Source organism: Bos indicus, chromosome 11, assembly GCF_029378745.1.
Source record: "Bos indicus isolate NIAB-ARS_2022 breed Sahiwal x Tharparkar chromosome 11, NIAB-ARS_B.indTharparkar_mat_pri_1.0, whole genome shotgun sequence".
Classification (NCBI taxonomy): domain Eukaryota; kingdom Metazoa; phylum Chordata; class Mammalia; order Artiodactyla; family Bovidae; genus Bos; species Bos indicus.
In genome coordinates, this window is record NC_091770.1 from 2,822,934 (window position 1) to 2,837,399 (window position 14,466).

Below are 14,466 nucleotides of genomic sequence, written 5' to 3' on the forward strand. Positions count from 1 at the left end.
TAGAAGAGTCTTCCAACCCTGAGACACCCCGAGTTTCCCAAACACAGAAGCAAGCCAGCACTTCACCATCCCCCACCCCAGGGAGGTCATGGGAGAGGTCTCTCCTGGACCTGTCTGCTTCTTGAAAGGAGGCTATACTCCCAAAAGAACGTCCCTAGACTGAGTGGCTTGGCGGCTGGTCCCAGCCCCTCTTATAGAGATGCAATCTGTACAGGGGCAATCTTAAAGGAGCAATTCATCGGCCAGATTCTCTGGGCCAGTTTTGAATCCTCGGTGGAGAGCGTGTGCCAGCAGCCATCCCAAGGTGGGGGGCCCAAGGAAAGAGGCAGGGGTGTCAGAACAGCCGTCTGGGGCCGCGGCACTCTGGGCCTTGCCCTAGGACCACGGGGCTCTGCCTTGCTCCCACAGGGTGCTGAGAAGCGGGAAGCCTTCGTGCTGGGGGTTTGTGCTCTCAAGTATTTGTGCTAGCGTGCTCAGTTCCTCAGCTGTGTCCAATTCTTTGCCAACCCATGGACCGTTGTCCGCCAGGCTCCTCTGTCCATGGGATTCTCCAGGCAAGAATACTGAAGCAGATGCCCTTTCCTCCTCCAGGGGATCTTTCCAATCTAGGGATCAAACCTGGGTCTCCTGAGTCTCCTGCATTGCAGGCAGATGCTTTACCGCTCAAGTGAGCCACCCTCAAGTATTTGAAGTGATGAATTTAAATGGCCACACTTCTACAAATCACCTGCCCCTGGGGGAAGGGGGAAGTTAGGGGAGTGTGGCTCTTTGCAGAGTAAATGGGGAGGTTAAGAGCCTCCAGTGCCACCTCCCACTTTCCAAGCGGACACCAGGTGCGCACCACTTTCCAAGCGCTCAGAAATAGCTCCTCTGAATCCTCAGGCCCTCCGGGCCCTCCCCTTCATGGACTTTTGTTTTTCTGAGTGTAATTCTCTCCCTGATTCCTCCTAGAAGGTGGTTCAATTGAAGCTCCGTGTTGGGGAAGAGACAAGTGACTTATTACACCTGGTGTGAATGCCAAGGAGGGGGAGGGGCAGGCGCAGGGCAGGCTGGCACAAGCATGGGGTATTTATAGCAGAGCGAGGGTGGTTTGGTCTGGTTTGGCTTGGCAGACAATTACCAAACACAGTGGTGGAACAGGTTCTTAAGAAAGCTCGGGCCGTACCCTAGAGGGATGTCCGCCCACCACAGCCGGCCCCAGGGCTACTTGGCAGGAGGGAGGGGGCTCGGCCTGTCCAGGGTCCTAAACACTCGTGCACTCGTGTGTGCTAAATCACTTCAGTTGTGTCCAACTCTCTGCGACCCTATGGACTGCAGCCCACCAGGCTCCTCTGTTCATGGGATTCTCCAGGCAGGAATACTGGAGTGGGTTGCCATACCCTCCCCCAGAGGATCTTCCCGACTCAGGGATCGAACTAGCATCTCCTATGTCTCCTGCATTAGCAGGTGGGTTCTTTACCACTAGCACCACCTGGGAAGCCCCCTAAATAGTCAAGTCTCACACCGACTACTCAGAGAAGTCTCAACAAAAAGTTTGCCTTTACAACCCAGATCTAGTCCGCCATCCATCCAACAAGAGTCGTTTCTGTATTGCACCGGTTAGCATCCCTGTCCCACCCAGCCCGAACCCAGTGCACAACGGGGCTGCAACAACACAAAACGGGGCATTGCAGACTTTCCACGCAAAGTGTGCCCGGCTGGCCACGAGCTGATGTTAGGTCATGTGTCAGGAGGGGCTTGGAGACAGACCAAAGGGACTGGGACACATCTTGGAAGAGGAGGGGCAGCAAGCGCTCTGAGTCAGGAAGGGGCAGGAGCAAATGTCAGCCTCCAGGGCAGTAAGACCTGGCAGTGCCTGGTTCTTCCCATCGCTGCCTTGAGCTGTGAGCACGGGGACTCACACACCGATCACCCGTGGTAAGACGCACAGTTCACTGTGGCCCCTCAGACTCTGTGCTTCACTCTTTGGGCTGGAGTCTGGAGTCTGCAGTCACCAGTCTGATGACTTTTTAACTTAAAAAAAAATGCACATAATTTCCAATAATCATCAGAAGAAATCTCTCCTTTATCTAACTAGTAAAATGCTCACTGAGCCCCAGCTATCGCCAACAATGACGACAATGGAGCTTTGCACAGTGACCGGCCAGGTGTATCACATTTATGGAAGAGGAGCTACTTTAGTGTTTCCAAGCAAGAATACGTGGGCTTCCCAGGTGGCGCAGTGGTAAAGAATCCACCTGCCAGTGCAAGAGACACGGTTCGATCCCTGGGTCGGGAAGATCCCCTGGAGGAGGGCATGGCAACCCACTCCAGTATTCTCGCCTGGAGAATCCCATGGACAGAGGAGCCTGGTGGGCTACAGTCTCTGGGGTCACAAAAGAGTAGGACACGACTGAGCATTAGGTGCATGGATGTATTCAGTTGGCTGATAAGTTCATTCAGGTTTTTCCGTAAGATGTAACACAAAAACCCCAATGAACTTTTTGGCCAACCCAATATGTTTAGAAGAGCCTCCTTTTTGTTTTTTATATATATATATATATTTACATTTTTCCTGAGGTGTAATTGGTACTGCACGTATTTAATGGACACGATTAGATAGGTTTGAACTGCTTTCAGTGGCCATGGCCGTGTGAGTAAGGGTACCAGGGAGGGGCGTACTCACCTCCCAGTGTGCTGTGTGGGCCCCAGGGGCTGCAGAGTAGGGCTGTGGGCTCCGAGGTTGTGGAACGTGGCTGAGACCTCTCGCAGTGAGGGGCACCACAGGTTCGTGTTCCCATCTGTCAGACCAAAGAAGGTGCGGGGGTTAGGGGGCAGAACAGGACGGGCTGCACTGGGCCCACGGCGGGGCCACGGGGACCAGCCGCACTCCTGGGCAGCACAGGTGTTTCCTGGAGGGTGAAGCCTCCAGAGGTTTCAGACACTTGTGGTGCTCTGGGAACCTGGATGCTCATTCTCCTGTCTTCAAGCTACGGCCACCTTGACGTGTGGGCCTGGGGAGGACGGCACCCTCACCAGCTCCATCAGCTGCCCTGAGCTGAGCCAGGTGCTGAGTCCCCAACCAGAGGCCTCCAAACCACAAGACAGGAGACACAAGGCTCCCCAGCCGTGCACTCTCCGCCACCGAGGCCTGAGTCTGGCTTGGCACCTACTACGGACTCTCAATAGCGTCCTTAGGGCAACGTCTGGACGTTCCCAGGTCTACTGATCCTGCCGGAGGGCCTCCCCACAGTCCCGGAGGCGTTTTCTCAGCAAGCTCGAGCTTTGAGGACCATTCTCTCTTGACAGGAGCAATCATCTGACCTCCTCAACAAAGGGGAAAAACCTTACGGACTGGAGGGCCTTTCTTCCTTCAGACTGTTTAAGGATATTTTCCGAACTAGGAGAACAGAGAAGCAGAAGACAACGGGGTGGAGTGTGCTTCCCAAGCTGGCTGCACCTCTGCTGCCCCAGCCCCACGCTGGCCCCTCTCTCTCCTTCCTCTCCCTCTTCCGCATCATCTTATTTGCTGATCTGCTCGCTGCTTGTCTGTGTCTCCCCATTAGAATGTAAATCCCGTGAGGACAGGGGCCAGGTCCATGCTGTTTCTCCCTGCACACTCAGAGTGGCCGGTGTGTGGAGGAAGCTGAATGGATGGAAGGATGGATAAATGATGAAATGAATGAATGCATCCTACATAAGCCTGACCAAGCAGCAGACGGCTAAAAGGGAGACTGGTAACAAGTCACAGGACAGGCTGGCAGTGTTTCGGAACACAAACGAAGGGTCTGATGGAGGGTGAGCTGCAGGAATGCAGAACCAAGAGCAGCGCCGGCTTGAACCTTCACCATTCCGGAGGGCGAGCCTTCCGTCCTAAGGGTACCCCTTGATGGACCCCACCATGTGTAGGATGCATGCCAGCTGCCAAAGACTAAAAGGTGACCCAGTAGATCCCTTGACCTCAGGGAGCTTGTGGTCTAGGAGGCGGAGAATCCAGGTGGATAAATCAATACAAAAGAGTATGTTGCTGTAAAACCCAGAGCTGGTGAAAGGTGGGGAACCTGCTCAGGCGAGAGAGACTTAACTGGGGGCTGGGGCAGGGGGCAGACAGCACGCACAGGTAATTGGAAATGAAGCCCATGCCTAGCCAAGGGACGGAAGTGGCAGAGGGCATGAAACAGCGTGGGCGCATCTAGCCAGAAACAGGGCACTGAGATGTCTTGGCCACGGTCCCTCGTGGCGGCCAGCTGAGGGTCTGAGTCCCAGCCAGGGCCATGCCTTCGGGGATGGTGGCATTGAGTGTCTCTCTCTGGAAACACAACTCAGTTGAGGCTCACCCAACAGTAATGAGACTCTGGGAGGAGGAAAAACATTCTTGTGTTTTTTTCCTCTCGGGCAACTTAACAAGTCAGAGAATGGTAATAATACCCCTTGCCCAAGTCGCAAATGAGCTGGGAAGAATGAAGGCTGCAAAACACAATGAGAGAGGGCTGTCTGCCTGAGCAGAGCCCGAGCCGGGAACTGGGTGGGAGCGGGGCTGTGTGGGAGGCCGGTGACCTTGCCAGGGTGGGGAGGACGGTGTGGCAGGAGAATCGCCAAGGGCGAGGCCCCAGGGAGGCCCGGCTGGGTGGGACATCCTGCCCGGACGGCCTGCAAGCCCCCTCCCCACGGCGGCCCCCGCAGGTGCCTCGCTCCAGAAAAGCCCTTGACAGCATCGCAGACCCCACTGGCCTGGGGCCCAGTCAGGCCTCACCCCTCTCCGTGTGCCTGCCCGGCCATTTACTGCACACCCCCGCTCCCCTGGGGCTGAGGGGCCAGAAGTTCCAGAGAAAGGGGTCTGGGTGGCCCCAGGATAAACCAGTCCCGTCAAACTGACAGCCCAGGAAGCTGGTTAAGTGACAACAGGCACCCGGAGCCCGTAATTAACGCTGCCTGTAAGTAGGCCAGGCACTCAGCTTTTCCCGAGCACCGTGCGTCCCCAGTGAGGGTTTTCTGGAGAGCTGACACCGAAGAAAAGTCTCGAGAACTCGGTTTCTGTACGCCCACGGCGCGGTCATCTGAGGTGATCCCCCGGGGGGAGCACCGGGGCCCTGGGCTGATTCCAATGCCAGCCCCAACAGCCAGCGCATCTGGGCTCGGTTGAGAGGCTGAGTCTGAAAGCTCTCCTGGGATGGAGCGGAGGCTTGGGCGGGGGCGGGGAAAAGAGGCACAGGCCGGAAATAAAAGCGACTTTTCCATCTGCGCCTCAGCAGCCTCTTGACTTCATGTAGCCACCCTTCTCCTAGCTCCGTCTGTGCACAATGGGGGAAACCACACACATCCCTGCAAGCCTCTCAGTCCCCCAAGTTCCAGCCCCTCTGCGGGGGCTTCCTTGCACCTTCCTGACACCTGCCAGGACCCACCCGGGGCCTCAGGGGAGCAGGGTCTGCAGACATCTGTCCTTGTTCATGCCCTCCCCCGCCCCCAATCAAGCTGCTAACGCGCACTCTGAGTGTTGCTGTGGGGAGACCCAAGTGACATCATCTGATGGGGTCCCGATTTTCAGACATGGAGACCCCACAGGGCCACAGCAGGGGAGCCCCCATCAGCCTTAAATGGGAGTGCTGATTCCCAAAGGAATGTGAGCTACTGAACCATCACACATCCGAGCATGGGGCTCATGACTTTTTTTTTATTGTTGTTTCAATGGACATGAATCTGAGTGAACTCCGGGAGTTGGTGATGGACAGGGAGGCCTGGCGTGCTGTGATTCATGGGGTCGCAAAGAGTCGGACACGACTGAGCGACTGAACTGAACTGAGTCACTAAGTCGTGTCTGACTCTTTGCAACGCCATGGACTGCAGCCTGCCAGCCTCTTCTGTCTATGAGATTCTCCAGGCAAGAACACTGGAGTGGGTTGTCCTTTCCTCCTCCAGGGGATCTTCCCCACCCAGGGATAGAACCCGCATCTCCTGCACTGCAGGCGGATTCTTTACCGATGTGCCACCAGGGAAAGGAAGGCTTAAAACCTTACTCTTTTTCATCCTCCCAACTCAGATTATTTAACTTCCCTCAGCATTTTTGTATTTAAATTTAAACTTGCTCTGTATCACAGGTTTTAGCCAATCAACTCTAGCCTTAGTCACATAAAATTGTTATTCAGAGGACTTCCCTGGCGATCCAGTGTCTTAAGACTCTAACTCCCCATGCAGGGGGCCCAGGTTCAATCCCTGGTCAGGGAACTGGATCCCACATGTTGCAACTATTGAGTTCACCTGTGGCAACTAAAGATCCCGCATGTAGGAGCCACAACTAAGACTTGGTGCAGCTAAAAAAAAAAAATTGTTATTTAGTCAACAAACATTAAGTGAACACCAGGTGACTGAAGTTCTGGTCTTGTGGAGCTGAAGGTTTGATGAGGAAACAAACCATGTGCGTGGAAGTGAAGCATGCCACACCAGGAGGTGTAAATGGCATGGAAGGCGGTGGGTGGAAGGTCAGCATGATGCAAGAGTGATGTAATGGTCAGGAGGAAGAGCCCTGCAGACCCTGGGTCCAGCCAGGAGCCCGTGGTGCTGGAGCTGGTGCCAGGCCCAGGGGTGGGTCAGGGTTAGGGTGAGGTGGGGACGGGAAGACATGGGAGGGGAGGGGACAGACCTGTCCCCCGTGGGGCCTGGGCAAAGAACAAAGGGGATGTTATCAGAGGAATCTGCCATGTTTGTGGTAGAAACATAAAATCCCATCAAGTCCACATTTCACAAACACGAACATTTCATTGCCTTCAGGGCTCACCACAGAGGACCATGCCCCAGGGCCTTGAGGAAGCCCACCCAGACCCATGCCACTCACATCCCTGTCTCCCCTCCAGACCCGCTCTGCTCCGGTCTCCTTCCTGCTCCTCCTCCGCTCTGCAACCCTCACGGCCCCTTCACCTGCCCTCTTCTCACCGCGCCCTGGGGCTCAGGCCCTCTCCTCCTATGGCCTCCTTGCATGTAACACAGCCTGCGCCTGCCCCTCCACACACACACACACCCATCCATCCACTCACATACTGCACAGACACACACTACTCACACACACCCCACCACACACACACACACCCATCCACACACACACCACACACTGCATAGACACCACTCACACACATCCCCACCCCACCACACACACATACACTCATCCATTCACTCACCACACACACATACCACACACCGCATTGACACACACCACACCACTCACACAATCTCCATCATATACATCCCTGTATCCACTCACCACACACACACCCCACACACGCACACCCCCCCAACTATTTACTTATACCCATCTATTTACTTATCACACATACACATCCCCCCCCCACCATGCCACTCACACATCTCCACACATATGTGTACACACCACTTATTCACACACACATCCCACAACACACACACACACACACACACACACACACAGGGCTCGGTCAGCTCCTGGTCCACTGATCCACGAGCTGAGGGGGGGTGTGGGGTGCGTGAGGCCGTCCCCAGGCCACCTCTCCTCCCTGCTGCCCTCTGTAACTCACACCACTGTCACTGCCATCTAACACTATCGAGCCTTCCAGGCCCGTGTGTAGGTCAGACCTGCTTTGTGCCAAACCACCGAATCCCTGGTATCTGCTAGAATTAGCTTCAGCTGCAAATAACAAAGAGCTCCAAAACAAAACAAAAAACCCACCTGGGCTTAACAAAACTAGAGTTTCATTTCTTTCCGATGGAAGAGAAGTTTGGAGGTGGGTGGGCCACACCGTGCAGGAACCCGACTGATGAGTGGGATCATCGATGGCTCTGCTGCTCTGTTGTCCTCTGCAGGTGCCTCTTCTTGGGACCACCTGGTGGCCCAGGATGGCTGCCGGAGGCCAGCCATTGCATCTCACCTCCAGGCAACCACTTCCTCCCTTTGCCACTTCAGTATGCATCCCTGGGCTGTCTATAAGGATGCCAGGCCCCCTCAGTGTGAGTCAGGAAGGCACCTGCAAACCGCCCTCTTAAATTTCAAAAGCAAGAATTTGAAACTTCTCAAACAAAGAGCTTCCCAGTAACATCCCTGAAAGCATGGCCCACCAGTTCTCTCTACCTTTGGATTTTGGGAATGGTCCTGAGGTCTAGAACAAAATGAAGAAGACAGCAAATGCTGGTGAGCATGTGGAGCAACGGGAACTCTCAGTCGCGCCGACAGGAACAGCACGGCAGCTTCTTACAAAATGAAACATACTCTCACCATACCACTCAGCAGTCGTGCTTTTTGCTATTTATCCAGATGAACTCAGAAACTGAACGTGAATAAAGCTGCAGCTTTATTCATAACTGACACACCAAAGCCACCAAAATGTCCTTCAATAGGCAAATAAACTACATCCAGACAATGGAAACCCATTGAGCAATAACAAAATAAACAATCAAGCTATGAAAAGACATGGGAAAACGTCCAATGGATATTGCTACGAGAAAGAAGCCAGTCTGAAAAGGCTATATGCTGTATGATTCCAACTATATGATATTCTGCAAAGGGCAAACTATAGAGATGGTAAAAAGATCAAGCGTTGCCAGGCGGAGGGAGGGAGGAGCACAGGATTTTCAGAGTGAAACTAATCTATATCATGGGGCTCCCCAGTGGTGCTAGTGGTAAAGAACCCACCTGCCAATGCAGGAGATGCAAGAGGCATGGGCTTCATCGATCCCTGGGTCAGGAAGATCCCCTGGAGAAGGATATGGCAACCCACTGCAGTATTCTTGCCTGGAGAATCCCATGGACAGAGGAGCCTGGTGGGCTACAGCACATGGGGCTGCACAGAGTCGGACACGACTGAAGCGTGCATTCTGTGCGACAGAGACATGGTAATGAGGGACACATGCCATAAACCGTACAACAGAGTGCGAACCTTAGACAATGAGTTTCCGTTAATAATAATGGCTCAGTAGAGACTTCCCTGGTGGTCCAGTGGCTCAGACTCCATGCTCTCAATGCAAGAGGAGCCTGGCGGGCTACAGTCCATGGGGCTGCAAAAGAGCTGGATGTGACTTAACAACTAAACAACAACTACTCTAAAAAAAAAAAAAATACAAAAAACTCTAAAAACCAAAATCAAGAGAGGATAAGGTCTCCCCACACAGCACCTTTAGCAGTAGAGCCCGATGGTCTGAGGGACGGCGGTGTATTCTAGATTGGGGCCCCCCTGGGAACCTAATACAGTGCTTCCCAGACTTGTCTGCAGAGTTTGGAATCAGGGAGCAGCTTCAAAAGTTGCTGCTGCCTGTGTCCCACCCCAGGGACCGTGGTTTAATTAGCATGGGTGTGGCTTGGGCGGTAGAATTTTTAAGAATTCCCAAGTGATTCTAATACCAGACAAGTTCAGGAATCACTGAGCTAAGAAGAGCCGTGGTATCATGGGGCCCATCCTCACCTGCTCTGGCAGATAGTGTGGGCAGGGTAGGGGAGGAATCAAGGGAAGGCAGCCCTAGCTCCACATCACACCCAGGGCTCCCATCTTTGCCCCTAAGCCAGCTGCCTGTGGCATGATCTAGGGAGGTTTCAAGGTACCTGCACCCAGGCTGCATCCAGACCAGTGTCAGAGGATGGGACCCCGGCCCCATTCTTTGTAAAGCTCAGGCACAGCTAAGAATTGCAGCGGCCAGAAGCTGAGTCCTGGGGGAGCTGTTGACATCCCCCGATCAGGGTCTGACGCCAGACGTTCGGGTGTGCTCACCACACGAAAGTCATCTGAGTCTATTCCCCTCATTTAAAAAGGTGGGTTGAGAGTCTTAGCAGCTAATGCAGCAGGATGAGCCCCTCTGATGCGTGGCCTCTGCTCCATCAACAGGCTTGCACACTTGCACACACCGGCCCCTTCTCAGCCTGGCTGTGCCTTACAGCCACCTGCGAGCTGAAAAGATCCTGTGCCTGAGAGCCCAGCGCACAGCAGGACATGGACTAGCCCCACTGAATGAGTGGATGCGTCTCAGGGACCACGTGTGTTACCCACAGTGGACATCTGCATCCCCTCCTACCAGCTCCTCTCATCCCATGCAGTCAGTGGTTGGAGAGCTGCAGCCAGTGGTTGGAGAGCTGCCTGTCTGCTCCTGCAAGGTTGGGACACGGGTCTGCTGGCCCCGTGGAGACCGGATTGCATGTGTGCTCCACCCTCACTCAGCAGCACCTTCCTGGTCGATTCTGACCACCACCTGTACAGCTGGCTCACAGGGGCCACGTCAGGAGCTGCTGGGTTCAGCTGGTTTTGCTCCCAGGACACAGGTACAGTGAGAGAAAAAGATAAAATGAGCTGGATTGGGGTCAGGCTGACCACATAGGAGACCACTTCATACGAAGACTGTGAAGCTCAGTCTTTCCAGCCCCCGGAAAGTGAAGTGCTAGTCGCTCAGTCAAGTGTGACTCTTTGTGACCCCATGGACTGCAGCTCGCCAGGCTGCCCTGTCCATGGAGTTCTCCAGGTAAGAATACTGGAGTGAGGTGCCATTCCCTTCTCCAGGGGACCCTCCTGACCCAGGGATCAAACCTGGGTCTCCCGCACGGCAGAAAGATTCTTTACAGTCCGTGCCCCCTTCCAGCCCCCTGACTACGTGCAAAATGGGGAAAATGACAGGATCTACTTGTTGGATGGTTATGGTGACTGAAGGAGATAGGCAGAGCCAGGGGCTCAGGGGCTGGCATGAGCTCTCTAGAAAAGTTAGCTCTCATTCTTAATGAAATCACGTTTATCATCACAACAAACAATAATGTGTTTCAAAACAAGGCTCAGTTATGAAGCTGAATTACTATTATTGTTGCATTCCAACTGGAGACTCTGGAGAGGCTGTGCTGAGCCAATGACAGTTTCAAGGGAGCCAGGGAGTTGGGGGCAGATTTCCTGAGTGGTCCTCAAAGTGTCTTCCTGCCCATTTGGGTCTACATGACACTCTTGCAGCACCATCAGGGTTAGGATGGAGATTTAGTGCAGCTGGGCCCATAGAACTGGATCCCTAGGCCCTTCCCTGGTGGCCAAGTGGTTAAGACTTCACCTTCGAATACAAGGAGGTGTGGGTTCAATCCCTGGTCGGTGAGCTAAGATCACAGGTGCCTGAAGCAATATTGTAACAAATTGAATAAAACTTTAAAAAAATGGTCCACATGAAAAAAAAAAAAGTCTTTAAAAAAGAACTGGATCCTGGCCTGTCTCTCTTGGCCCGGGGATGGGGCAGCTGCCCTGAGAAATTTAGGAATAAAGGGCACCCACATAGCAATGCAGAGCGGGCCCTGGACCCAGTACAGACGTGCTCCCTGTGTGTGTGTGATCCACGAGTAACAAGGCTGTGGGGAGCCCCAGGGGCAGCTGTGCACAGGCTAGGCCTTCACTCAGCTCCAGGAGGCTCTGAATGGACTGCTTCCCACCCCCCCGCCCCCCGCCAGCCCCGTACCTGGAGACTGCCCGGCCCACCGTGGCAGGCAGAGCAGGTGAAGTGAGGACAACTCCTTATAAGCCAGCAAAAAGCAGACAGTGTCAACTGGATCTAGAGACTAAGAAGTTTTTGACTGCTTAAAAATGTGAGAAAACAGAAAAAAGAAAAACAAAACCCAGCCATCCGAGAATAGGGTGAGAGATAAATGGCCAAAATAAAAAGCTGCAGAAATTAAAAGGAAGTACAGAGAGTATTTAGAACATTCGTGCTGCTCAGTTCCTGCGGTCTATCTAATGATCTCTGATTCATAAAGAAATACATTAAAATTTTTTTTATTTTGGCTGTGCTGCACGGCATGTGGGATCTTAGTTCCTCACCAAGGACTGAACCCCTGCATTGGCAGCTTGGAGTCTCAACCACTGGATGGCCAGGGAACTTCCTATATTTTGTTTTGATACTAGCTGTCATTCTGAATGTCCACTGTACACCAGGTGCTTCATATATGTAATTACTTATTGTTTAGTCCCTAAGTTGTATTTGACTCTTTGCGATCCCACGGACTGCGGCATGCCAGGCTTCCCTGTCCTTTACTATCTCCTGGAATTTGCTCAAATTCATGTTCATTAAGTTGGTGTTGCCATCCAACCATCTCATCCTCTGTTGTCCCCTTCTCCTCCTGCCTTCAATCTTTCCCAGCATCAGGGTCTTTTCCAATGAGTTGGCTCTTCACATCAGGTGGCCAAAGTATTGGAGCTGCAGCTTCAGCATCAGCCCTTCCAGTGAACACCCAGGGTTGGTTTCCTTTAGGATGGACTGCTTTCGTCTCCTTGCAGTCCAGGGGACTCTCAGAGTCTTCTCCACACCGCACTACTAACGCTGAGGACAGCGCTCTGTGCTCGGCACCTGCCGCTCAGGTGAGGACTTGGTGCCTGACCGCCGAACTCCGCCTGGGTCCTGAGGTGGCCCGGACCTGCTGCACGGCCTCCCCACCCAAAGCCCAAAGAAGGGTATACCAAGGGGAGCCCAAAGAAGACATACAGATGGCAACTGAGGCAATGCAAAGATCATCAGGCTTTAGGGAAAGGCAAATTAAACTGCAATGAGCTACCACTGCATACCTCTTAAAAGGACTGACTAAACCGAGTGGTGGGGAAGATGGGGAGCAACTGGAGCACGGCTGGGGGAGACTGCATGAGAGCTTTAGAGAAAAGTGGGGCAGTGCTGTCTGAACAGCTTGAACACACATCTACCGTAGGACCCGGGCTACGCACGCATACATGCTTACCCTAAGGGCCCACACAAAGACCTACATGAGAACGTTTATATCCACTTTAATAGCTCCTAAACTGAAAGCAACCGAAATGTCCACCAAGAGGCGACTGGATGAACACACCGTGGTGCTGCCCCACAAAGGACACCACAAAGCTGCTGACTGGAGGAGACTATGATACACACAGTGCTGTTGGTGCATCTCAAAGCGACTAAAGAAGCAAGACAAAAAAGTGCCCACTGCATGGTCCCACTTATATAAAACTATAGAAAATGCCTGGAGAATCCCATGGACAGAGAAGCCTGGCGGGCTATGGTCCATGGGTCGCAGAGAGTCAGACACGACAGAAGCGACTTAGCACGCATGCAGGAGTAGGAAATGCAAGCTGATCTGGGGACAGAAAGTAGATTGATCGTTTCCTAGGTGTAAAAGGGGAGAGGGATGCATTAATGACAAGGAGGCACCAGAAAGCTTAAGGACCCGGGACAACGGACATTATTATTTTGATCGTGGTGAGTTTTATGGGTCTATGTTTGTGTTTTGTGTGTAAGTTGCACACGCTGAATGCATATAGGTTAAGGTATGTCAATTATGCCTCAACAAAACTGTCTTTAAAAAGATGAGTTAAAATGTAAATGTTAAGTGTTGATGTTTTCTTTTCACACCCAGGGGTAGGGGGGGCTGTTTCATCTTCCCCCATTCTGGAGAAAACCCTGACTTGTGCCGTGTGGCCTGTGGCCTCTCCTGACATCCGGGAGAGAGCAGGGAAACTCTTACAAGATTAACTCTCCATGGGAGGCAACTGTAGATAAATGTCCACGTGACAGAAGAAAGATGGTGTAAATAAACCCGTAAATACAAGAACACACACTAAGTGGATTGTGCATTAATTCCGCTCCTGAAAATCATTACAAGAAGCTATTGATTATGAGGAGAGGAGCGGGCTGTGGGGAATGGGTGGAGAGCTGGCGTTCGCTTTTCAAATACCTTTCTCTTGTCCTATTGGAATGTTCTGAGCTTGATGCATAGACCACTTCTGAGAAAATAAAAACAGGTTCCGGGCTACTAAGATTATTGGTCATCTTTTGGCATTATTCTTTTTTTTTTTAATCATTTATTTAGCTGAGCTGGAACTTAGTTACAGCACTCGGAGTCTTCTGAGCTTCATCGGGGCATTTGAGATCTTTAGTGGCGGCGTGCAAACTCTTAGTTGGGGGTATGTGGGATCTAGTTACTCGACCAGGGATTGAACCCAGGGCCCCCTGTATTGGGAGTGCTGCGGAGTCTTAGCCGCTGGACCACCAGGGAAGTCCCTGTTATTTTTCTTATAAGAAGTAATCCTATAGATATTATCTGGGAGGCAGGAAGGAAGGAGGGTTGAAAAGGAGGAAGGAGAGAGGATGCAAGCAATGACAGAAAAGAAAGTCACCCACAAAACGGGGCGCGTCCAAGAGAGCCCCAAAGTTCCAGTGACTACAATCCTGGAGCTCTGGCGACAGAGGGAAAAAGCATGGCGATCAAGGGAGGCAGGACACAGCTTCCCAAGACACTGCTCATGAAAACAAATTTCTTCTGAAAGCTAAATGTCACACCCACTGAAAAAAATATCCAGAGAATGTCCTGGCCAGAGTCGCTTTATTCTGATATATCCTCTCCCTCCTACACAGCTATCATAGAAGCTGGCAGGGAATGGAAGGAGTAGGTCAGAATGAACCACACCATCTTGAAAACTAATGGGAAAGAAGCTACACGTGTTTTACTTCTTGTCCAGTGTTTTGACCTCACTGACGAGCTCCTCTTCTCCAGGC

General features: G+C 52.6%; 1 protein-coding gene across 4 annotated transcripts in view; it reads right to left on the bottom strand.

Annotated features, from left to right (window-relative positions):
• Positions 1 to 14,466, bottom strand: part of FAM178B (family with sequence similarity 178 member B) — a 108,861-nt gene that overhangs the window by 50,315 nt on the left and 44,080 nt on the right. For all 4 annotated transcript variants that reach the window (XM_070798228.1, XM_070798227.1, XM_070798225.1 and 1 more), the window contains exon 9: positions 2,666 to 2,780. In XM_070798228.1, coding sequence (XP_070654329.1) covers positions 2,666 to 2,780 — 115 coding nt within the window. The remainder of the gene's footprint in view (positions 1 to 2,665; positions 2,781 to 14,466) is intronic.